Source organism: Hyla sarda, chromosome 11, assembly GCF_029499605.1.
Source record: "Hyla sarda isolate aHylSar1 chromosome 11, aHylSar1.hap1, whole genome shotgun sequence".
Lineage (NCBI taxonomy): Eukaryota > Metazoa > Chordata > Amphibia > Anura > Hylidae > Hyla > Hyla sarda.
The window spans coordinates 86041459-86066636 of NC_079199.1; the positions used below are offsets into that span (position 1 = coordinate 86041459).

General features: G+C 45.7%; 1 protein-coding gene across 4 annotated transcripts in view; it reads right to left on the reverse strand.

Annotated features, from left to right (window-relative positions):
* The window catches only part of LOC130295087 (uncharacterized), a 49043-nt gene that overhangs the window by 11797 nt on the left and 12068 nt on the right, over nucleotides 1–25178 (reverse strand). For all 4 annotated transcript variants that reach the window (XM_056545375.1, XM_056545374.1, XM_056545376.1 and 1 more), the window contains exon 3: nucleotides 8698–8940. In XM_056545375.1, coding sequence (XP_056401350.1) covers nucleotides 8698–8940 — 243 coding nt within the window. The remainder of the gene's footprint in view (nucleotides 1–8697; nucleotides 8941–25178) is intronic.

Genomic DNA, 25178 nt, shown 5'->3' on the forward strand with positions numbered 1-25178 from the left:
GGGAACCTCGGAATCTAACATCTTATCCCCTATCCCCTTATCTCCGTACACATGTTATCTCCTATCCTTTGGATAGGGGATAAGATGTGTGCAGCGGAGTACCCCTTTAATCCCTCAGTGGCTGCTTGATTTCTCCTACTGATTATCTGCACTGATTCCAGCCAGTTTTCAATGAAAACCTGGTGCTGAATCAATCTCAGGCTTTTATCCTTATCTTTACACTTAGGTATATGTGATCAGCCCCACACACCTATAAGGCCGGGCTTACACGGGCAAAAAATTTGGGAAATGTTCATATGGAATATTCCGCATGGACATTCTGCTGCCACAGAGTCCCATTGATTTAAATGGGATTCTGCTGCACTGTAAATTCTGCCACCAGCAGAAAGAATAGTCAAGCCTATTCTTTTTGCAGAGTCCGGAAGAAAATGCATTGCCGTCTCTGAGCAATCCTAGTAAGCCAAACGTGCGAAATGTCTGCACCTGTTTTTCCACTGCACAGGTCATTACCAATTTTATTTTCCACTGAGGAAGAGGGTTAGACTATGTTCAGAAGTCAGAAATTCAGCATAGATGCGGAATTCCTCGTCCAGATTATTTTGACCATAATTCCACATCTATGCAGAATTTCTGCGGACATTGTGCAGAATTCATGCAGAATTTCCGCATGCATTCCGCATGATCCCATAGTGCACTCAAAAAAAGTGCTTGTTTACATAAAGTAAAATTTTGTGCGAAATAAGTGCACAGAACACGGAATGCGGAATTTTGACTGCCGAACGTCCGCAACGAAAATTCTGCAATAAGAATGGGACTGCGGAATCCCATTAAAGTAAAAGGAGTACTGCAGCCTTATACAACTTATCCCCTATGCGCGGGGAGAGGCGGAGGTGCATCTCCGCCTCTATGGGAGAGGTGGAGATGCAGTGTTCTTGCATTCCCGCCTTTCCCATAGGGCTGAATGAAGGGGGCGTGTTTGTTGACCTCTTAGTGAAGTCGATGACACGGGCAATAGCTGCACAGAGCCGCGGCAGTTCAGGTCCCCTTACAGGAGATCCTGTAGCTAGGGGATAAGTTGTCTATGGCTGCAGTAATCCTTTAATAAGGCTATAAATACATACAGAATTTTCATGCGGATTTCCATGCAGAAATTCTGGCGTGTGTACATAGCCTAAAGCAGGGATACTCAAATGGTGGACCGCGGTCCAGATCCGGACCAGGGCCACCAGTCATCCAGACCTCCCCTTATTCATTTGTAGCGGTGTATTTAAGACAACGATACAAATGAATAGCCACGGCCCGGAGCGAGGGAACGTTGTGCTTCCTGCCTAGCCGCCCGGCGCTTCTACTGTGATGCAGACGGCACGATTAACGCTGCCTGCATCATCTGCTCTGGCCAGGCCTGACAAGAAGAGGCCGGAGCAGCGCGGGACCTGAGACAGGGAGCCTACGCTGTCAGGGGAGCAGTCATTCCCCCACCCGTGACTCTCCAGTTGTTACAGAAATACAACTCCCATCCTCACCGTCGGTCTATGCATGATGGGAGTTATAGTTTGCAGCAGCTGAAGAGTCACAGTGACGCAGTTTATGTGGTGACATAGTGACTTCATTTATTCCGGGGGCACAGTGACTTCATTTATTTTGGGGGCACAGTGACTTCATTTATTCTGGGGGCACAGTGACATAATTTATTCTGGGGGCACAGTGATATCATTCATTGTTTTATGGTACCATAAGTCAGTACAGGGCACAGTGTTTGTTAAATTGATATTTGGTGGAATATTGTGTGGCAGTACTATACCAGGGACATAGCATGTAGCAGTAATATACCAGGGGCATACCAAGTGGCAGTACTATAGCAGGGGCATACCAAGTGGAAGCACTACAGCAGGGGCTTACCAAGTGGAAGCACTATAGCAGGGGCATACCAAGTGGCAGAAATATACCAGGGGCACAGCGTGTGGCAGTAATATACCTGGAGCACAGCGTGTGGCTTTAATATATTAGGGGCATAGCATGTGGCAGCACTATACCAGGGGCATAGCGTGTGGCAGAAATATACCAGGGGCACAGCGTGCGGCAGTAATATATTCAGGGGCATAGCGTGCAGCAGTAATATTCAGGGGCACAGTGGGCAGCAGTAATATATTCAGGGGTATAGCATGCTTCAGTAACATATTAAGGGGCACAGTGTGTGGAAATATTATATTCAGGGGTACGGCATGTGGCAGTATTTTATTCATGGGTACAGTCCCTGAAAGTATACAGAAAATACAGGAAACAGTACATTTACATCCTCCAGATTTCAGTTGTTTTACCTATTTCCTTCATGGCACTGCGTAGTGCTGGGCGGTATGGCCTAAAATGAATATCACGGTATTTTTTTTTTTATTATCGGGGTATCACGGTATTACCGCCTGTCAGCCCCACGTCCTCCCGCGCGAGCGGGGTCCCTGTGCCCACTAGTGGTGTCAAATGTGCCCCCCGCGAGCGCTACCATCATCGCTAGCGGCGGCTCTGTTCCCCGTCCCTGTCAGCTCTCAGGGTACGGGAACAGATTTAAAAGCCTCGCGCGCAGCTAACGTAGTACTGCGCATGTGCAGTACTATGCAAATAGCGTAGGGCTAACGCTAGGCAGTACTACGTTAGCCGCGCACGAGGCTTTTAAATCTGTTCCCGTACCCTGACAGCTGACAGGGAGGGGGAACAGAGCCGCGCTCGGCATTCTTGTGACACCGCTAGTGGGAACAGGGACCCCACTAGCGGTGATGGTAGCGGTCGCGTTCGTGGGAGGCATTCTTGTTGACCCTGCTAGTGGGCACATGGATCCCGCTAGCGGTGGGGATTGATCGTGCTCGCGGGGACACTGGCTGACAGGCGCAGCGGGGGGCCACAGAAGCACACCGGGACAAGTGAAGGCGCCGCGCTGGGCTCTACAATTCATCCGGAGGGTGGGGGAGGGGCCTGACCAGTATAGCGGTATGGGCAAAAATCCATTCCGTGGGAGAAAATAAAAACGGTATCCGGTTCATACCGGTATACCGCCCAGCACTAGCACTGTGGCCACTAGGTGTGAATCAGGCCTCAGCGCTTTGCTCGTACCTTTACCAGTGGCAGACCTGGATAAGCGGACCCTCACTAAAAATTGTTGAGTACCCCTGGCCTAAAGGGACCCTTGCAATGCGTCATTATTTACAGGTGGTAATGAAATGTTGCAAGTGGATATAAGGAAGTAAATTGCCAAAGTTTTCTGCTTTATTAGAGTGCTGTGCCATTTTACTGTTTATGAATCTATCTTTCTATCTATCTATGTGTGTGGATTTTCCATGCATGATAATACTTTAAAAAAGTCATCCAGTCCCAAATTACAATGCTATATAATAGGGATGTAAGAAAAAATCGATTCTCGCGATAATCGCGATTTTTCATTTGCCGATACAGAATCGATTCAAAATATTTTTGAATCGATTCTTTTAGGGATGTGGAATTTTTAATAAAACGCACTTTATCTTACCTGCCAACGAGCCCGCGGAGCTCCGGTACAGTCCGGTACAGGTGTTCGGTCCCCGGGCTGTATTCTTCTTACTTCCTGTTAGTCCGGCACGTCACATGGAGCTTCAGCCTATCACCAGCGGAGGCGGGACATCGCTGCGGCTGGTGATAGGCTGAAGCTCCATGTGACGTGCCGGACTAACAGGAAGTAAGAAGAATACAGCCCGGGGACCGAACACCTGTACCGGACTGTACCGGAGCTCCGCGGGCTCGTTGGCAGGTAAGATAAAGTGCGTTTTATTTTATTTTGCAGCCAGGACGGGATAACATGAGAAAAGTGCGCGCCGGAGTACTAGATCGCCGCTGTCAAAGCTGACAGCGGCGTCTATTGGGATCTATGAATGCTCCCAGGTGGGCGATATATCGCGATGTATCGTCACCTAGACGGTATCGCGATATATCGCGATATATCGAATCGCCACACTGGTATCGCGATTCGAATCGAATCGCCAAATTCTTGGCGATTCACACCCCTACTATATAAGGTGAAAAGAAACTATTATCATCATACATATTACCATCATACAGTTACTGACCAAATCCTGTATACTGACCAATATTATCAATAATATCAGTATACATGGAGAAATATTATCACCATACATAATACCATCATACTGTCACTGACCAAATCATGTATCCTGAGACCAAAGTTACCAATAATACCAGTATACATCTTAGTGAGAAACGCTGAGTGTGTGCATCAGCACAATGTGTGGAATAAAGTAAATAGAAAAGGCAGAGGGAGTTTTTGTAAAATTGGTGTGTGAGTAAATATTACCATACATACTGTCACTGACCAAATCCTGTATACCAAGACCAATATACTAGTATACAAGGTGGAATATTATCACCATACATAATACCATCATACTGTCACTGATCAAATCCTGTACACTGAGACCAATATTACCAATATTACCAGTATACAGGTACAGTATGGAGGAATGCATACATATTACCATTAGAGTTGAGCTGAGCCCCCCCATACCCGGATTTGATCCGAACTTCAGGGGATTCTAAGTTTGCAGAACTTTTGAAAACTGCCAGGTTCGGCCAAGTCTGATTGACATGTCAAAAGTACTGTCTTGCTGGGCTGAGCACCATGCACCAGTCTAGCATGGAAAGTGCTAATTAGCGCTGCTAAGAGCTAATTAACTCTTTGTGGGGGGGGGGTATACTGTATACAGGAGAAGACCTACAACAGCTGGAGGCTCCCTGTTTGGGAATGCACTGTTCACATTATATATATTTTTAACATTCTTTCCTAAAACAAAAACGCACGCTAAAGATGCACAATGTGAACAGATGCATACTTAACAGCCTTATTTATTCTGGGTCCGTTGTCTTCTTCTGTAGCCCCGCCTCTAATGACAACGTCATTAGAAGCGGAGCTACAGAATAAGAGTCCCAGACCAAGAAAAGGGCTTTGTAAAATGCACAATGTGGACAGATGCATACCTACCAACCTTCTTTTTGTTCCGTCCGTCTTCTTCTGTAGCCCTGCCTCAAATAAAGACGTCATTAGAGGAGGGGCTACAGAATAAGAACCCCAGACCAAGAACAAGGTTGGTAAGTATGCATCTGTTCACTTTGTGCATTTCTAGCATGCCTTTTTGTTTTAAAAAGGCATGTTAAAAATGTATAATTTGAACAATGCATTCCCAAACAGGGAGCCTTCAGCTGTTGTTAAACTACAACTCCTATTATTCCCAGACAGCAGTCTGGTAATGATGGAAGTAGCAGTTTAGCAACAGCGAGCCTCCAACTGTTGCAAAACTGAAGGCTTGCTGTTGCTTAATCACACCTCTGGCCTTTGGTTGTCTGGGAATAAAGGGGGTTGTAGTTTACCAACAGCTGGAGGCTCCCTGTTTAGGAACGCACAGGTTTATGGGGGCTCTCCCCCAGGCCCTAAATGTACTAACTCATTTTTTGCTTATCTTCTCATTTCAGATCCATGTATACGTCAGATTCGGTAGACTACGTCAATAACCAGCGTTCTTTTTAAAAAAAAATTTAAATAAAATGGTTAACGAGGGCTTGTGGAGGAGTGTTTTTTCTAATAAATAATTTTTCAATGTGTCATTTTTTTATTGATTTAACAGCCTTGTAGTGGAAGCCGTCTCATAGACGGAATCAATTACTAAGCCCAAAACAGCTACCACTAACCCCCAATTATTACCCCATATCCACCTCCACAGGGGTGTCAGGAAGAGGCGGTACCATCAGGCGTCAAAATTGGCGCTCCAGGGCCTTAGCGGTAACAGGCTTGTGTTGATTTAGGATGGGAAGGCCCAGTAACAATTGTCCTTGCCCATCCTGGTAATGTCAGGCTGTTGCTGCTTGTTTGGTATCTGGCTGAGAATAAAAATAGGGGGAACCCCACGCATTTTTTCTCATAAATAAATAAAAAAAAACATATTCTGTTGCTAAACTACCACTCCCTTTAACTGTCTGGGAATAATGGGGGTTGTAATTTAACAACAGTTCCCTGCCACAAAGGGTCTGTTCACATTATACATTTTTAACAAGCCTTTGAAAAACAAAAAGGCATGCTAAAAATACACAGACCATACCTACCAAACTTCTTTTTGGCCCAGGGCTCTTCTTCTATAGCCCAGCGTCTAATTATGTCATCATTAGAGGCAGGGCTACAGAAGAACCACAGACCAAGATGAAGTTGGTAAGTTTCCCCCCCCCCCCCCCTTAAAGAGTTATTAGTGCTCAGCTGCATTAATTAGCGCTTAACTTGCTGGGCTGGCGCTTAGCGCTCAGCCCCGCGAGATTTCCCAGTAAACCTGTGATCTGGACAGATCGCTAGGTTAACTGTAATTAGAAACAACTTTTCACATGTCAATCAGGCATGTCAAAAGTTCTTTTGATCGCATCGTGTCTCACTCCAGAGACTCCCTGCGATCCTAATTACAGGCCGGGGAAGCAGGTGGCTTTGCGCTCGTCTCCCCAGCCGGCAGAGTGCTACATTTCTCTGCATAAACTTCTATGCAGAGAAAGATAAGCGCTATGCCGTCCACTTCCCTGGCCTGTAAATAAGGAACATATTGGTCTCAGGAGCATAAAAGTTAATATGGTTTAAGTTGTGCTAACTTTCTCAACGCTAATAACCATCATGCTGTCACATACCAAATCCTTTATACGGAGACCAATATTACCAATAATACTAGTATACAAGGAGAATAAGACAGAGTACAAGTACCGATACTTTAAGAACTCACCAATACCAATTGCTGTTTTTTTTATTGTCATGTGACAGAGGTGGAGAAAGTCGAACATGAGGCCTCACTGACACTCATAACTAAGATGTCCCCCCAGTAGTTAGGTATGGAATGCCCCCCCTAATGCGTAGAAGCCCCTAGTAAGTAGGTAGGGAATCCCCCTTTTAGTTAGAGGCCCCAAGCCTATAGGTTAATAGAGAATCCCTCTATTAGGTAGAAGCCCCCAATAGGTTGATAGGTAGAGAGGCTCTCTTATTAGGTAGAAGCCCCCAGTAGGTAGGTATGGAATCCTCCCCGTTTAAGATAGAAGACCCTAATACGGTAGTTAGGTAGTCAGGAAACCTCCTATTAGGTATATGCCTCCATTAAGTAGTTACCATCAATAAGTCCTTTCTAAAAGAAAATATTAAAATCCCACCCACCTTCACACCGCTTCCACACTGAGGCCTCTGCATCCTCCACTGTAAGTGGTGCAGGACCTTATCCTGCAAGCCGCATGGCAATGTCATTTCATCATGCAGCAGGTCCTACACCACTCCAGATAAAGTGAACAATGAAGAGGCGGTTATTGGGCACATTTGCCAAGTACAAGTCTAGTATCAGCATCCCAAATTAAACATGTTAGCATCATAAATATTATGACCATACAAAATACCAACAATTGCCTCAGATAGTAAAAGCACCCCATATAGTGTGATGTCCCTCCATATGGGGTGCACCCCAATATATTAGTTGGGCCCACATATAGCAGTTAAACCCCCTCTATGGCCCCATATAGTAGTTAACCCCATGTACCTCATATAGTAGTTTAGTCCCCCCATGTGCATCATAAGGTAGTTAAGTCCCCTCTGTGTCCCCATATAGCAGTTAGGCCTCCTCTGTTCCCCCATTTAGTAGTAAGGCCCCCTCTGTGCCCCCATTTAGTAGTTAGGCTCTCTCTGTGCCCCCATATAGTAGTTAGGCCCCATATGTCCCTCATATAGTAATTAGGCCCCTCTGTAATTAGGCCCCTCTGTGTCCCTATAGGACAGTTATGCCCTCTCTGCGCCCATATAGCAGTTAGATCTCCTCTGTGCCTCCATATAACATTGGCCCCCTCTGTGCCCAATGTAGTAGATAGGCCCTCTCTATGCCCTCATATACAATTATGCCCCCTCTGTGCCCCTATATAGTAGTTAGGCCCCCTTTGTGCCCCCATTTGGTCGCTTGGCTCCCCTGTGCCCCTTAAAGAAGTTAGGCCTTCTCTGTGCTCACCATATATTAGTTAGGTCCCCATATGGTAGTTAGGCCCCTCTCTGTGCCGCTATATAATAGCCATGACCTTGTGTGCTAGGATGGACGGGCAGCTAGGTCAGCCCCCCTTTTCCTCAGTCCCCCTGGCGCCTGGATGGCTTGTAGAAGGTGAGGAGGAAAAAATGAAAACCCCCAAATTTTAATTTCCTGCTTCATTAAAGGAGTTCTCTAAGCTAAAACCTTTAACCCCCGCTGTGCCCGGGCTGTAAAACTATACATAATAAACTTTCACTTACATGACTACGATCCCCCGTTATTCTGATATCGCCGTCCCGTTCTCCGGTCCCGGTCTCTTCCACTTCCTGCGACCCGCAGGTGACTTCACTCTGCACTCAGCCTATCAGCGGCCGCAGCAATGTCCCGTTGCGGCCGCTGATAGGCTGAGCGCAGAGTGAAGTCACCGACCCGCAGGAAGAGGAAGCTGACAGGGACCGGAGCACAGGCAGCGATATCGGAACAAGGGGGAATCGTAGGCAGGTAAGTGAAAGTTTATAATGTATAGTTTTACAGCCCGGGCACAGCGGGGGATAAAAGATTTCAGTTGGAGAACTCCTTTAAGGGAGTTAAACTTATGTCATAGATATGTATCCACTCTCCTGATTTTAATCTGAGGCCTTACCTTTGATTAAAGCAATATATTTATTATCTGCACTGGCTAGATTGGAGACGTGGACTGTGATCATGCCAGTGACATTGTATGGAATAGTAAGTGTCCTGTTGTCATCACTCAGCAAATGCCTGTCCGAGAGGCCTCCTCCATCCATGGTCCAGTTGATTGAATACGCTTCCCCAGCACAGCCCACTGTGAGCGATATAGTCTCTTCTGTGTTGTTACGGTAAAGTTCATTGATCCAGGCTTCATCTAGGGGGAGAAGAACGTTTCTTTAATCTCTTCTTATTGAATAATAGAGATCAGAATACATTTTATTTAAAGACAGTTAGCTCATTGTAAAGTGATATGGAATAAGCATTAAATGTTTTAAAGCTTGCAATAATGGCAATTAATAAATAAAATAAAAATTTGTGTCTTTTCAGCATAGTATGCACTGTGAAAGTCAAGGCAGTTTTCATGCGGACCAGATGCCAATTGGGATACCAGATAGCTGCAGATTCCAAATCAAAATAAGCAACTATTTATATCATGTGAACAGGACCTCACAGAGAAACAGGTTTTCTCATCACAGCAAACCATTTCTAACCCGTTCATATTTAGTAACAGGATTTTCTTTTCTTCATAGGAAAATGCTGTGTATTTTTCTGTTGATATAGCTGTATTGGCGCTTGTTTTTTGTGGGATAATTATTTTGCAATGGCTCCATTTATTTTACTATGCAATGTACTGAGACACACAATTATTATTTAGGAGGGGGGGGGGGGCTAACTGTGAATCTGTCTTTTTATGGTTTTGCTCTAATGGTGTTTATGCTGTAATAAAAGAGACATGTTAAAAAAATGTAGGATGTTTATGGGATTAATTTACCATGATATAGCTAGGGCAGTATTGAGATTGGGTATTATGCATAAGGAATATAAAGGGGTGATATTAAAGCTTCTGGGCTTAGCCTGTATCCTAATCCTTAGGAGATGGTTTTCTCCAAGTACACCTCAGTTTAAAAGTATGGCTCTCTTTGGTGGAAAAAGTAAAAAGATATGAATGAATTTATTATAAAAATAGGGAAAAAAAGTTCAGTGCTTAATAAGGAATGGATGAAATGGTAATAAAGTTAAATTTTGATTGTGGTGTAGTTGTGCCAGGCTGGTGGTGGTGGGGGGGGGGGATGGCTTAATGGTACTTGTTTGTATTATGTTGTTTTATTAGGAATTGTGTAATATATATTTTATTGTACCTTAAAAGGAAAATAATAAAGAGTTTAAAAAAATGACCTGTTCAATTTGGTATTGTCATAATTGTAATAGTTAATTATGTTATTTTTAAAAACATTTGCTATATACTGACATCCACCAGAACTTTTGTATAATTCTATCTGTCAAGCTTTGAAAGGGCTTGTTTTTTTTTTTTTTGTGTGGGCCAAGCTGTAGTTTTCATGGGTACCACTTTGGGATGATCACTTTTCAATCAAATTTTTGGGAAGGCAAGGTGACAATATGATATTTAAATGTCTTAGACTTACAGACGTGGTGATCCTGGTGTTTTTTTCCCATACACATTACTTCCATAGTGCAATGTATTGCCTTTGGTAGGTTTTCTATGAGTGCTAAGACCTAGGAGCCTTACACCCCAGCTGCCGCCCCCCTGTGCTGTATAATGAATGGTGCCCCCTACCTTATGGCCAAACTGCCTAGATGCTGCAGTCACTATTGACCATGGCATCTAGGGGGTGTTAAATGGCTGGATCAGATAAACTATAGGACAATATAGTCAAGAGTCCTCTGCTGGAGACTTTACTTCAATTAAAGGTCAAAAAAAAAAAATTACCGACAGACTAGTGCTAGAAACAGTATAAAGGAACAAACCTTCTCCTATAACAATTACAGAAAATAAGAGGAAAAAAACTGTCCAAACATTAGCCGACCAGTATATAAAGACTGGTTAGATGCTTGTCAGAAAGTAAACGCATAGAAATGACATCCAGTGGGTATCTCACAGTTCAATCTGAACACATCAGCATTGAAATGAACAACCCAGTAACCCTAAGGCAAAAATTATTGTACAGTGTCAGGAAGAAACCCAGAGAAAGACAGAATCAGACTTGAATATAATAAGACACATCCAGGGCATGTATAGAGGAAAGCCAAATGGACCAGACTTTCTGAAATGAATCCATAGTATTAGAGCAAATACCGTATATACTCGAGTATAAGCCTAGTTTTTCAGCAGGATTTTTCGTGCTGAAAACACCCCCCTCGGCTTATACTCGAGTGAACAAAAAAAAAAACATTTCTGGCTTTAGCTGTGAGGGGATGGTCCCGGCCGTCCATCTCTGCCTGTCAATCCCTTCTCAGTGGTCTTCAACCCGCGGACCTCCAGATGTTGCAAAACTACAACTCCCAGCATGCCTGGACAGCCGATGGCTGTCCGGGCATGCTGGGAGTTGTAGTTTTGCAACATCTGGAGGTCCGCAGGTTGAAGACCACTGAGAAGGGATTGACAGGCGGTGATGATGACGGGGGGTTGATGATGACATGGGGGGGGATGATGTATTTCCCACCCTAGGCTTATAGTCGAGTCCATAACTTTTCCTGGGTTTTTGGGGTGAAATTAGGGGCCTCGGCTTATATTCGGGTCGGCTTATACTCGAGTATATACGGTAGCTGAAATGTTTTCATTGTGCAGCAAAACTCTGAAGGGCCCCCGACTCTCTGAGAGGAGTGAGTACTGGGACGTTAAACACTCAATTCATTTCTATGGAAGTGCCAGAGATGCCCATGTACAGCCCTGAGTACCCCCAGCGATCAGACACTTATCCCCTAGTCTGTGGATAGGGGATAAGTTACTTTTCGCTGCACAACCCCTATAAGCAAAATTATATTGATCCAAGTGAAAACCTTAGATATCCTCAGAGTTGCATTTTTCCACCGAGGCGCCAAGTGTATCTTGGCTGCTAAGAGGATGTCATGTGCCAGCCTAAATAAAGCATTCGGTAGTCTTTGCAGTCCAGCCCCCAACAGATACAAAGCTGGCGTCAGTGGAAAAGAGTTACCCAGTACTGATGTAAAAAGAGACAATATCCATCCAGAATTGTAATGTCACTGGGCAGGACAACCAGATATGAAAAACGGATCCTTGCTCAGAACACCCTGGAAAACACAATGGGGAAACGTTTAGAAAGATGGCATGCAACCGTTGCAGGACATAGTATGCCCAAAGGACATAGTATGCCCTGCTGCTGCAGGAAATAGTTATATTTTTAGAGCTGTTTTAGTCAATGAGACAATCAGGGATGTGCACAGACATTTATTTTTTTTGGGGGGGGGGGGTAGGGGTTGAAGTGAAATAAAGGGCACTTATCATAATTATTTATTAAAAGGAGTAGTCTACTGAAAATAATCTTGAGTCCGTTGTGCTCAGGCTGCAAAATAAAAGAAAACAAACTTTAACTTACCTTACTCTGATCCCCCGTAGCACCACTACAGCTGTTTGGTCCTTTGGTCCAGTCTTCTTCCGTGTGCATGGATCCTCAAACTGCGCTCAGCCTATCACCGGCCAAGGCGGGACATTGCTGCGGCCGGTGATAGGCTGAGTGCAGTGTGAGGATCCATGCACAGGGAAGAAGAACGACAAACTGCTGTAGGGGTGCTATGGGGGAACGGAGTAAGGTAACTTTTTTTTTTGCAGCCCAGGCACAATGGACTTAAGATATTTTTAAGCAGACTACTCCTTTAAATGCCCACATAATGATGCCAGAGTGTCCAGCGCTGCTCAGAAGCTCCCACTAAGCTATCAGACATATAGATGAGCAGCTGGCAGCTGACACTGCCGTTACTCCCACTCAATTGACATTTAGCCCCATTAAGTGAGAGGCAATGCAAACAGTGTATACGTCGCTGATCACCAAGGGAGCATACTGGATTTATATATAAAATAATACCACCACACAAGTATGACATAAAACTACTGCAGTGACTAATTAATACCATCATATTGTTAGGAAATAAAAACCACTATACATAGATCAATATCACCAATAACATCATAATAGAAGGGATAAATAACTGTGCCAAACCATTACCAGTAACATTACTATTAGATAGTGACTGGATAATACCACCATACTGAATAAGGACCACTATACACAGACTGATATCATTATAAATGCCACTATACAAGAGACAAATAATTCCGCCACACTAGGGCCGGGCGGTATGACCAAAAATGCATATCACGGTATTTTTGCAAGTTACGGCGGTTCCACGGTATTTAACGGTATTCCCCCCCCTCTGAAGAACTAATCATATATGACTCCCAGGCACTGCAATATTTGTCTAACAACCCCCCCCCCCCCCCTCTCCTCCAGGCCGCGGCACTTTAAAATGAATGACTTGCGGGCCGCCGGCACTTTAAATGAATAAGATGCGGCCACGGTGCTGGAAACAATATTTTCTCCCGCACTATCCTGGTGGATAGTGCGGGAGACGCTGATTTCAATGAGCACTACCTTACCCGGATGCGCCCGTCCATTCGCCCGCAATTGTGGTTTTATTCTATGTGTGTATTGTGCTGTAACTGGCACGGGCGGGGCTTCTGCAGGTTAACTGGCACTGACGTCAGCGCCGCTTATGAATATTCATCCCTCCTCCCTCCAGTTAGGAGCGGCGAAGAAAGGGAGAGCTGGAGGGAGGGGGGATGAATATTCATAAGCGGTGCTGACGTCAGTGCCAGTTAACCTGCAGAAGCCCCACCCGTGCCAGTTACAGACAGATATACACATAGAATAAAACTACAATTGCGGGCGAACGGCCGGGTGGATCCAGGCAAGGTAGGGCTCATTGGAATCAGTGTAGGGAAAGTGGAAAATGTAGGGAAACCTTATTAAATACCGTGGAAAATAAATTGTCGGAATTAAAACCCACAAAGAAACCTACACAACACTCTAAGTAAATAAGGGCCTCTGTGTATTATCTGTAGTGCTCTCTGTGTAAGTCAAACATTGTAAAACATCAGAATCTTCTCTTCTGAGGGAACGAGAGGATCTGAAATGCTGAAAAGCTTCTGTCTGATCATTCTCTTCCCCAACATCATCAGTCGGCATAGTCAGAAGATCTCCATGCTTGGGCCTCCAGTATTAAGTTAGAGTCCCATAAGAGCGTATCAGAATGGGTTCTCTAAACCAGACAAAGCCTTTAAGGGGGCGTCCACCAGAGGGTTTATAGGACATTATATGTTCTTTATCACCATAGTGTTTATGGGAGATGCAGCATACTGTGGGCCTCATGTATGAAAACTAGAACTGGAGATGGGGCCATAACTTTTATTATTCCAGTCAGTCTAGAAATGAAGTCTTGTTCTTGTCTGCGCCAGTTTTCATACTCGAGGGGGGAGATTTATCAAAAACTGTGCAGAGGGAAAGTTGACCAGTTGCCCATAGCAACCAGATCGCTTCTGTTATTTGTCAGAGGCTTTTTTTTTTTTTTTTAAATAAAAGAAGTGATCTGATTGGTTGCTAAAGGCAGATGGTTAACCCTCTGCACAGGGTTTGATAAATCTCCCTCGAGGTCTTTCCTGTGACATACTGACCATACACAGGCCCAGCGGCCTTCAGCAGGAGACGTCACCATTGCCCGTGGCTTATAGAGAACCGGACATTGTCCAATGTCCTACTGCAATGTTATTAGTCTGTCTCTGCCTTATATCCTTATGGACATGCTCCTCACCTATAGACATAAGGTAAGTCAATGAACCTATTACCCCTAAAATGCTCCCCTAATCCCCAATAGATAGTTCAGGAGATCAGACTCTATCCCAGACATTATTGTGTTATTTCAGCTTTATTTAAGTGGCACCAAAACAATATTGAATTCAATCTATATCTAAAATAAAATGTAACATGTAATAATATTAAACATCCACTGGTCCTTAGACCTGTTTTTAGGAAAGCTGGGTGATATCTAGTATGGCTGTATGTGTGTCATCCAGCTCTACAGGCCCCTGAACGGCACATCTGCCCATGGCCTTATTTCCATGGTTACAGCCCTGGCACTGAGGTGATGACATCGCAATGCAGCAACTGTAGAGACTGACAACAAAGCTTGGTAATATTGATGTTACCTATGGACATGAGGTGGAATTCACACTGAGACGCCACATTAACTGGACGCTTTGGAAAAGATGGACCCGGCTAAGCAGCTGCTTCTGAACTCCAGTCTCACTCCTGTTTCTCACCCATTCTCATATGTGAAGTTGATGCTGCCGAAGGACTACCATGTGATGCCATGTGTACTGTCAAGGAACCTCTATGGGTGCCAGGTGTACCGGCTGCCTGGATTTGTCTTTTATGGAAGACGCTTCATCAATGTTGACAGCAAGAAACCACTGGAGCTGGAGCATAGCAATTAGGGCTGCACGATATGGGGAAAATGTGCGATTGGGATTTTGGGCCTAAATATTGCGATTGGGATATGCGATGCAATATAATTAAAAAAATGATGAAATCCCCCCCATTTCATGTCCAATCGCCTCCATTTCATATCTACCTACCCAATTTATGCCCACCGCCTATTTCACATTCCCGCCCTTGTCACATTCTCCCCCCTTGTCACATTCTCCCCCCCCTTGTCACATTCTCCCCCCCATCACATTCCCCCCACCATGTCACATTCCCCCCACCATGTCACATCCCCCCCTCGTCACATCCCCCCCTCGTCACATCCCCCCCTCGTCACATCCCCCCCTCGTCACATTCCCCCCTCGTCACATTCCCCCCCTCGTCACATTCCCCCCCTCGTCACATTCCCCCCTCGTCACATTCCCCCCCTCCCTTGTCACATTCCCCCCCTCCCTTGTCACATTCCCCCCCTCCCTTGTCACATTCCCCCCCTCCCTTGTCACATTCCCCCCCTCCCTTGTCACATTCCCCCCCTCCCTTGTCACATTCCCCCCCCCTCCCTTGTCACATTCCCCCCCTCCCTTGTCACATTCCCCCCCCCCTTGTCACATTCCCCCCTTGTCACATTCCCCCCCTCCCTTGTCACATCCCCCCCCCTTCTGTCAATCCCCTCCTGTCACATTCCCCCCCTTCTGTCACATCCCCTCCTGTCACATTCCCCCCCCCTTCCCTCCTGTCACATCCCCCCCCCCCCCCCCGTCACATTCCTCCCCCCCCTCCTGTCACATTATTGTATTCTTGTACTGCAGTAATACACTGGGTTTCCCGGGCAGTTTTCAAATCTTCCGAGGGACCCGGGAAACCTAGTGTATTGCTGCAGTACAAGACCTTTCCCCATCAGCCAATCACTGGCTTGACACGTGACACCACTGCGGCCAGTGATTGGCTGAAAAGGGAAAGGTCCTAGTGTACTAAGAAGAGAGGAAACGCCGGAGCGCACGGAGACGAATCTGCAGGGACCGGGACTAGGTAGGCAGAAGGTTTTTTTATTTTTCTCCCTGCGCCCTTAGCTCAGTGTTTTTCTAGCAGGGTGCCTCCAGCTGTTGTGAAACTACTACTCCCAGCATGCCCGGACAGCCTTTGCCGGTCTGGGCATGCTAAGAGTTGTAGTTTTACAACAACTGGAGGCCCCCTGGTTGGGAAATACTGACTTTTAGTATTTAAATTAGTTTTTACCTGCTCTGGCCGTCCCCCACCACGGGAGCCAACCCAAGCAGATAATTGCATGTTTTCCCGGGGGGCCATATCGCCATATCGTAAAAAGCAAAAATCGCGATTCGATTGCTTTTGTGATATATCGTGCAGCCCTAATAGCAATGCATTGCAGCTCTGATACAACCAAAAATACAAAGACAAGATGAGAAGAAAACCGCTCCTATGTTCTTCAGGGTCCCAAGGAGAAGATTGCCCCTACAGCTGCCACCATTGTTAACCATCCCTTCTATGTCATCTCACCGCTGTTCATGATCCAGATCACCAGGGATGACATATCACACAACAGTACGATCAGATCGGTGTTGAAGGCATTCTGGGTTTCATTCCCTATGGATGACCAACATGGCAGCTTATCTCATACACAAATGGACTCCAAAACCTACACTGGGTTCCTGGCCCGTATATTGACTTGCCCATTTGTTGTATACTGTGGGCTAACCTCCGCAAACTCCTCCCGACTGCTGGACAAAGCTCCACACATATTCACCATATATCGGGGGAGTAGACTGATCTTCTGGCAGGTGACTGCTTGAGGAAACTACATATCTGCATAGAGGAGGTAGACAGCACCAGGGTCCCGGCCCTCACTGTCCCTCCTCAGGAAAATGCTTATTCTGTCCAAACACAACTCTTTACCAGCCTCAGACTAAGAAAGTGCAAGGAACTCGGACTCATTAACTTCACCTGAAGGTTGGCAAAGAAGATCCTACAGAGAGTTGGCTCTACTAAAACTTTGAATACAGGAAGTTTTGGTGAAGTTTATATTAGAAAGGTCGGACACTTGGCTACTGACTAGAGAGGACGGAAATGAAAGCACCTATAGAGAACATGATAATAGTGAGGTCAAATCTGTCATTTCTATGGCACATGATCTCCTAATATCAAGACGTCTTTTGAGACAATACAAGCACAATGTGCACCAGAATGGACACAGAGCGGATGCCCTGAAGACAAGACAAGCCTGACTGCTGGAAGATGATAGTAGAGCCTCAAAGATGGATAAGACACATCACAGATCAGTAACTTATCAGACAGCTATGATACCATGACGACTGCCACCAAATACTGAATGGACATGGATCTGACCTCGGGATACAGTCACCATGACTCCACATAAAGAGTGGAAGAGATGATTGATGTCCCAGGTCCTACAGACTTGATGCGTTGTATAGCGGAAGGATTCAGAATCTGTGATGAAGAATAAAAACCAGAACAACCTGGAGATGAACCTATTTTCCCAGAACTTACAATAAAGAAAAGCTTTGTGTTTACTGACTACAAGCAGCTGTGTCCTCTGTATATATAATCCAGTACACATATAGCAACCATCACATACGACACCATATAGATGGAGGTGCCAGAACAAGACACAGGCTAGTATTTAATTGGGTGTATTTTAGCAATAATTTTAATAGTCAACCCAATGGTGCACAGGGGCTTCACTACCACTGCCTCATATGTCCGGGTTATCACCTTCTTCAACACCATCTGCATCTTCACAGTGCACTTGAATACAGGGATGGAGCAGGGAGCTGACAGCTTTTTGCTCCATCGTTCACTCACAGAAGCTGCAGGAAATTCAGGTCTGTAAGTGATGAGCCGGCACAATGGGATCCCTCCCTAGGACAGCACAGTTATATGATCTCATCACTCGTGCTTAGGGATCCAGTGTAAATACAACAAACCCCAGTCATCAGAAAAACTGGGTGACGGGGTAAAAAAAAAAAAAAAAAACCCAACCAAAAAATCCCCCCTCTTATATATCAAGGTGTAGTGTAAAACTTCACTTTTATTCACTTGTTTAAAAAGGTACAATACAGAAGTGCATTAAAAGTTGCAGCACAATCCCAAAATGAAGTTGTGAACTCCCCTGAGTATACAATCAGTATTAACGGCATCTGTAGTACGCTGAACAATTTGGGAATGGGGCTGCTAATAAAATATATTACGTTTGTCTCCCCTGTGTATTTAGTTTTGACGTACCCCTTCCCCACCTCGGGGCGCTTTGTTTGTTTGTAGGGATCCAGTATGAAGAGATACTAAGTGGCAGCATAGCAACATAGATAGCTGAGTATGTTTTTGTTTATTTTGCCACAACAAATGAGGGGACACTATGGGGGCACTATTCGTATAAGGAAGCAATAAGCAGGCACCATTACTGAGTGAGGGGCAGTGATGTGGGAACCATAGCCAAGGGGGCATTACTACTAAGTGGGGGGTACTATGAGGCATTATTTCTGCATGGAGAGCCCTAGGGGTCACCAGTAGTGAGTGTTGGGGGGGGGGGGAGATTATTACTGAGAACACTATTATTAAAGGGGTTGTGCGCTGCCCTGCAGTTCGAAGCTCCGCTCACAGCGTCCGGAAGTTCATTATTCGGAACGCTGTGTGCGGGCTTCCGTGTTCGCAGCCGCTGGGCCCGGCCCCTTCGTGACGTCTCGCCCGCCCCCTCTACCAAAGTCTATGGGAAGGGGGCGTAACAGTGGTCGGGCCTCCTTCTCATAGACTTTTGTTGAGGGGGCGGGCGAGACGTCACGAAGGGGCCGGGCGTGAAGTCACGCCCGGCGGCTGCGAACACAGAAGCCCGCACACAGCGTTCGGAGTAATGAACTTCCGGACGCTGTGAGTGGAGCTCCTAACTGCAGGGCAGCGCACAACCCCTTTAATAATAGTGTTCTCAGTAATAATCTCAGATCACAAAAAAAAACAGTTATATGTTGGTTAGTATCTCATCCTGATCATGTACATATTGTTTTTATGTGTCTATGACCTATATTTCTCTCAGAATTAGCTTTATTTCTGAATTACCTTAATGTTGTCAACCAGAAGCAGGGGGGCGGGTCCCTTTCTTCTCCTCAGGTGATAACCACTCCCCCTCCTCCCCCTCCCTCACTCTCCTCAGTCACTGGTCTCGGGAGAGAGCATCTGTAACCCTTTCCTTTCTGGTTTTATGCTATACACACACTGTGTACTTACAGCTTTATACAAACACACACTGTGAGCTTACACATCCTTTGAGTTTTAGTTTTGCAACAGCTTGAGGCATATGATTGGTAAAACTCTGATTTACTACAGTGTTGCTGCAGGCTGTGTTCCTCCTACTGTTGCAAAACTACAACTCCCAACATGCTCACACATCACTTGGCTGTGCAGGCATGCTGGGAGTTGAAGTTTTGCAACAGCTGGAGGCATATAATTGTAGTCCCCCTGTATTAGGTACACACACACACACACACACACACACATTGACTTCATTTATCCATACACATGCACATTACCTAGACAACACAGATTTACACACAAACATATATATCCACACACACATATATACATGCAGGGACATCCTCCATTCAGTCCCCATCTTCAGTCACCAGCTTCCTTCATCATCTGCTCACAGACAGCAGTGTACTTCCGCCCCTCCCCCCCTTCTCCTCACAGGCAGCAGTGTACTTCCGCCCCTCCCCCCTTCTCCTCACAGGCAGCAGTGTACTCCCACCCCTCCTCCCTTCTCCTCACAGGCAGCAGTGTACCCCCGCCCCCCCCCCCTTCTCCTCACAGGCAGCAGTGTACTCCCACCCCTCCTCTCCCTTCTCCTCACAGACAGCAGTGTACTCCCGCCCCCCCCCCCTTCTCCTCACAGGCAGCAGTGTACTCCCACCCCTCCTCTCCCTTCTCCTCACAGACAGCAGTGTACTCCCGCCCCTCCCCCTTCTCCTCACAGACAGCAGTGTACTCCCGCCCCTTCTCCTCATTGGCAGCAGTGTACTCCCGCCCCTCCCCCTTCTCCTCACAGAGGAGATTGTGAAGTAAACACAGACAGTGAGGGAGCCAATCACAGCAGCTTTAGATCTGCAGACCTGTCAATCATGAAGTGGGTCCATGATGTAGGTGATGACGAGTGGACACAGCCAGGCTGGTATGTATCCCAGGAGGCAGGGAGGCAGTTTATGAAATACTGAAAATGTTTTAATGAAAGCAATTGCAAAGCCTATTGGTTTTGCATGCTTTACAACATAGCAAAAGTTTTATATCTGACAGTGCCCATTTAAGGAGTCTGGGCCCAATATTACTGTGATTGGAATAAAGGGGGCACCACTACTACAGAGGAACCCTAATACTGTCTACACAAAGGGGGAATACTACCTTGGGGGAAGTAGGGAGACAATCTTTTTAATAGAGCACTTAGGAGGGCACTATTACAATATGGTGCACTAAGGTGGCAACCAAATGTCATCATGGTGATCTGGGCAGAACAGAGAAGAGTAAGAGAAGGACTCGCATAAGAAAAGATGTCAGTGGATGTAACTGCACTGTTATCACTTATATCAGTCTACAGCAAGATTATACTCTGCTGGTATGTGACCACTATATGGGCACTGTATGGTGAAATTATTGCTTATGTTGGTATGTATAGTAAAACTTTTCTTAGTGCTTTATAACTGAAGTCTTCCATATATTTTTTTTGACAAGGGGGATGGGGGAGGCAAACATAATTTAGGGCTCTTGCCTCTGATCATTTCAGATCTTAGCAATACCCCTGGTGCAGAATATGTGGCGGTAAGCAGTAATGTAGTTTGTAGCAGTCTGTAACAGTACATGATGGTGAACAGTAGCTGTGCAGTGTAGAATATTAATGAACGACTGTGCATTACGTGTATACTGACTGTATTAATGAGTAGCTGCAGTGTAGTATGTGTAGTGTATTGATAAGTGACTGTACAGTGTAGTATGTGTAGTGTAATGATTAGTGGCTGTGCAGTGTATTGATGAGTGGCTGTGTAGTGTAGTATGTGTAGTGTATTGAGTGGCTGTGCAGTGTAGTATGTGTAGTGTATTTATGAGTGGCTGTGCAGTGTAGTATGTGTAGTGTATTGATGAGTGGCTGTGCAGTGTAGTATGTGTAGTGTATTGATAAGTGGCTGTGCAGTGTAGTATGTGTAGTGTATTGATGAGTGGCTGTGCAGTGTAGTATGTGTAGTGAATTGATGAGGGGCTGTGCAGTGTAGTATGTGGGATCAAAAGTTTGGGCACCCCAGGTAAAAATATGTATTAATGTGCATAAAGAAGCCAAGGAAGGATGGAAAATCTCCAAAAGGCATCAAATTACAGATTAGACATTTTTATAATATATCAACAAAAGTTAGATTTTATTTCCATCATTTACACTTTCAAAATAACAGAAAACTAAAAAATGGCGTCTGCAAAAGTTTGGGCACCTTGCAGAGTAAATATCTTGTACTGCCCCCTTTGGCAAGTATCACAGCTTGTAAACGCTTTTTGTAGCCAGCCTTTCAATTCTTGTTTGAGGTATCTTTGCCCATTCTTCCTTACAAAAGTCTTCCAGTTCTTTGAGATTTCTGGGCTGTCTGTCACGCACTGTTCTTTTAAGGTCTATCCATAGATTTTCAATTATGTTGAGGTCAGGAGATTGTGAAGGCCATGGCAAAACCTTCAGTTTACGCCTCTTGATGTAATCCCCCGTGGATTTCGAGGTGTGTTTAGGATCATTATCCATTTGTAGAAGCCATCCTCTCTTTAACTTCAGCTTTTTCACAGATGGCATCAAGTTAGCATCCAAAATTTGCTGAAATTTTATTGAATCCATTTTTCCTTCTACTCGTGAGATGTTCCCTGTGCCACTGGCTGCAATACAACCCCAAAGCATGATTGATCCACCCCCATGCTTACAGTTGGACAGAGGTTCTTTTCATTAAATTCTGTTCCCCTTCTTCTCCAAACGTACCTTTGCTCATTCCGGCCAAAAAGTTCAATTTTAACCTCATCGGTCCACAGAACTTGTTTACAAAATGCATCAGGCTTGTCTATATGTTCATTTGCAAAGTTCAAACGCTGATTTTTGTGGTGAGGACGTAGAAGAGGTTTTCTTCTGAAGACTCTTCCATGAAGACCATATTTGTGCAAGTATCTCTTTATAGTTGAATAGTGTACCACAACTTCAGTGTCTGCCAGATCTTTCTGGAGGGATTGTGCAGTCAAAACGTGGGTTTTTATTACAATCCTGCGAGCTGTTCTGTCGGATATTTTTCTTGGTCTTCCAGATCTTGCTTTAACTTTCACTGTTCCTGATAACAGCCATTTCTTAATTACATTCCGAACAGAGGATATTGACATCTGAAAACGTTTTGCTATCTTCTTATAGCCTTCTCCAGCTTTGTGAGCGTCAACTATTTTCAGTTTCAGATTTCTAGACAACTGCTTAGAAGAACCCATGGTGCTGATTGTTGGGGCAAGGTCAGATGAGTCTGGGCATTTAAAACCTTTGAGATTGACATCACCTGGTCTTCCCAGATGATGATTGAGAACAATCCATGACACTGGCAGGTATCAGCTTTGCAAAGGGGCAGTGCATGCTATAAACTCTGCAGGGTGCCCAAACTTTTGCAGACACCATTTTTTTGTTTTCTGTTATTTTGAAAGTGTAAATAATGGAAATAAAATCTAACTTTTGTTGACATATTATAAAGAATGTCTAATCTGTAATTTGATGCCTTTTGATCCTCACTGTATAGTTAAGTGGACAGTGTAGTATGTGTAGTGTATTGATGAGTAGCTGCAGTATATTATGTGTATTGGTGACTGGCTTTATAGTGTAGTATGTGTAGTGTATTGATGAGTGGCTTTGCAGTGTAGTATGTGTAGTGTATTGATGAGTAGCTGCAGTATATTATGTGTAGTGTATTGATGAGTGGCTTTGCAGTGTAGTATGTGTAGTGTATTGATGAGTAGCTGCAGTATATTATGTGTAGTGTATTGATAAGTGGCTGTGCAGTCTAGTATGTGTAGTGTATTGATGAGTGGCTGTGCAGTGTAGTATGTGTAGTGTATTGATGAGTGGCTGTGCAGTGTAGTATGTGTAGTGTATTGATGAGTGGCTGTGCAGTGTAGTACGTGTAGTGTTTTGATAAGTGGCTGTGCAGTGTAGTATGTGTAGTGTATTGATGAATGGCTGTGCAGTGTAGTATGTGTAGTGTACTGATGAGTGGCTGCAGTGTAGTATGTGTAGTTTATTGATGAGTAGCTGTGCAGTGCAGTATGTGTAGTGTATTGATAAGTGGCTGTGCAGTGTAGTATGTGTAGTGTATTGATAAGTGGCGGTGCAGTGTAGTGTATTGATAAGTGGCTGTGCAGTGTAGTGTATTGATAAGTGGCTGTGCAGTGTAGTATGTGTAGTGTATTGATAAGTGGCTGTGCAGTGTAGAATGTGCAGTGTATTGATAAGTGGCTGTGCAGTATATTATGTGTAGTGTATTGATGAGTAGCTGTACAGTGTAGTATGTGTAGTGTATTGATGAGTAGCTGCAGTATATTATGTGTAGTGTATTGATGAGTGTCTGGGCAGTGTAGTATGTGTAGTGTATTGATGAGTGGCTGTTACGCCGAGCGCTCCGGGTCCCCGCTCCTCCCCGGAGCGCTCGCTTCACTCCCTCCGCTGCAGCGCTCCGGTCACGTCCTCTGACCCGGGGCGCTGCGATCCTGCTGCCAGCCGGGATGCGATTCGCGATGCGGGTAGCGCCCGCTCGCGATGCGCACCCCGGCTCCCCTACCTGACTCGCTCCCCGTCTGTTCTGTCCCGGCGCGCGCGGCCCCGCTCCCTAGGGCGCGCGCGCGCCGGGTCTCTGCGATTTAAAGGGCCACTGCGCCGCTGATTGGCGCAGTGGTTCCAATTAGGGTTTTCACCTGTGCACTTCCCTATATTACCTCACTTCCCTTGCACTCCCTTGCCGGATCTTGTTGCCTTAGTGCCAGTGAAAGCGTTCCTTGTGTGTTCCTTGCCTGTGTTTCCAGACCTTCTGCCGTTGCCCCTGACTACGATCCTTGCTGCCTGCCCCGACCTTCTGCTACGTCCGACCTTGCTTCTGCCTACTCCCTTGTACCGCGCCTATCTTCAGCAGCCAGAGAGGTGAGCCGTTGCTAGTGGATACGACCTGGTCACTACCGCCGCAGCAAGACCATCCCGCTTTGCGGCGGGCTCTGGTGAAAACCAGTAGTGGCTTAGAACCGGTCCACTAGCACGGTCCACGCCAATCCCTCTCTGGCACAGAGGGTCCACTACCTGCCAGCCGGCATCGTGACAGTAGATCCGGCCATGGATCCCGCTGAAGTTCCTCTGCCAGTTGTCGCTGACCTCACCACGGTGGTCGCCCAGCAGTCACAACAGATAGCGCAACAAGGCCAACAGCTGTCTCAACTGACCGTTATGCTACAACAGTTGCTACCACAGCTTCAGCAGTCATCTCCTCCGCCAGCTCCTGCACCTCCTCCGCAGCGAGTGGCCGCTCCTGGGATACGCTTATCCTTGCCGGATAAATTTGATGGGGACTCTAAGTTTTGCCGTGGCTTTCTTTCCCAATGTTCCCTGCATCTGGAGATGATGTCGGACCTGTTTCCCACTGAAAGGTCTAAGGTGGCTTTCGTAGTCAGTCTTCTGTCCGGAAAAGCCCTGTCATGGGCCACACCGCTCTGGGACCGCAATGACCCCGTCACTGCCTCTGTACACTCCTTCTCGGAAATCCGAAGTGTCTTTGAGGAACCTGCCCGAGCCTCTTCTGCTGAGACTGCCCTGTTGAACCTGGTCCAGGGTAATTCTTCCGTTGGCGAGTATGCCGTACAATTCCGTACACTTGCTTCAGAATTGTCCTGGAATAATGAGGCCCTCTGCGCGACCTTCAAAAAAGGCCTATCCAGCAACATTAAAGATGTTCTGGCCGCACGAGAAATTCCTGCTAATCTACATGAACTTATTCACCTAGCCACTCGCATTGACATGCGTTTTTCTGAAAGGCGTCAGGAACTCCGCCAA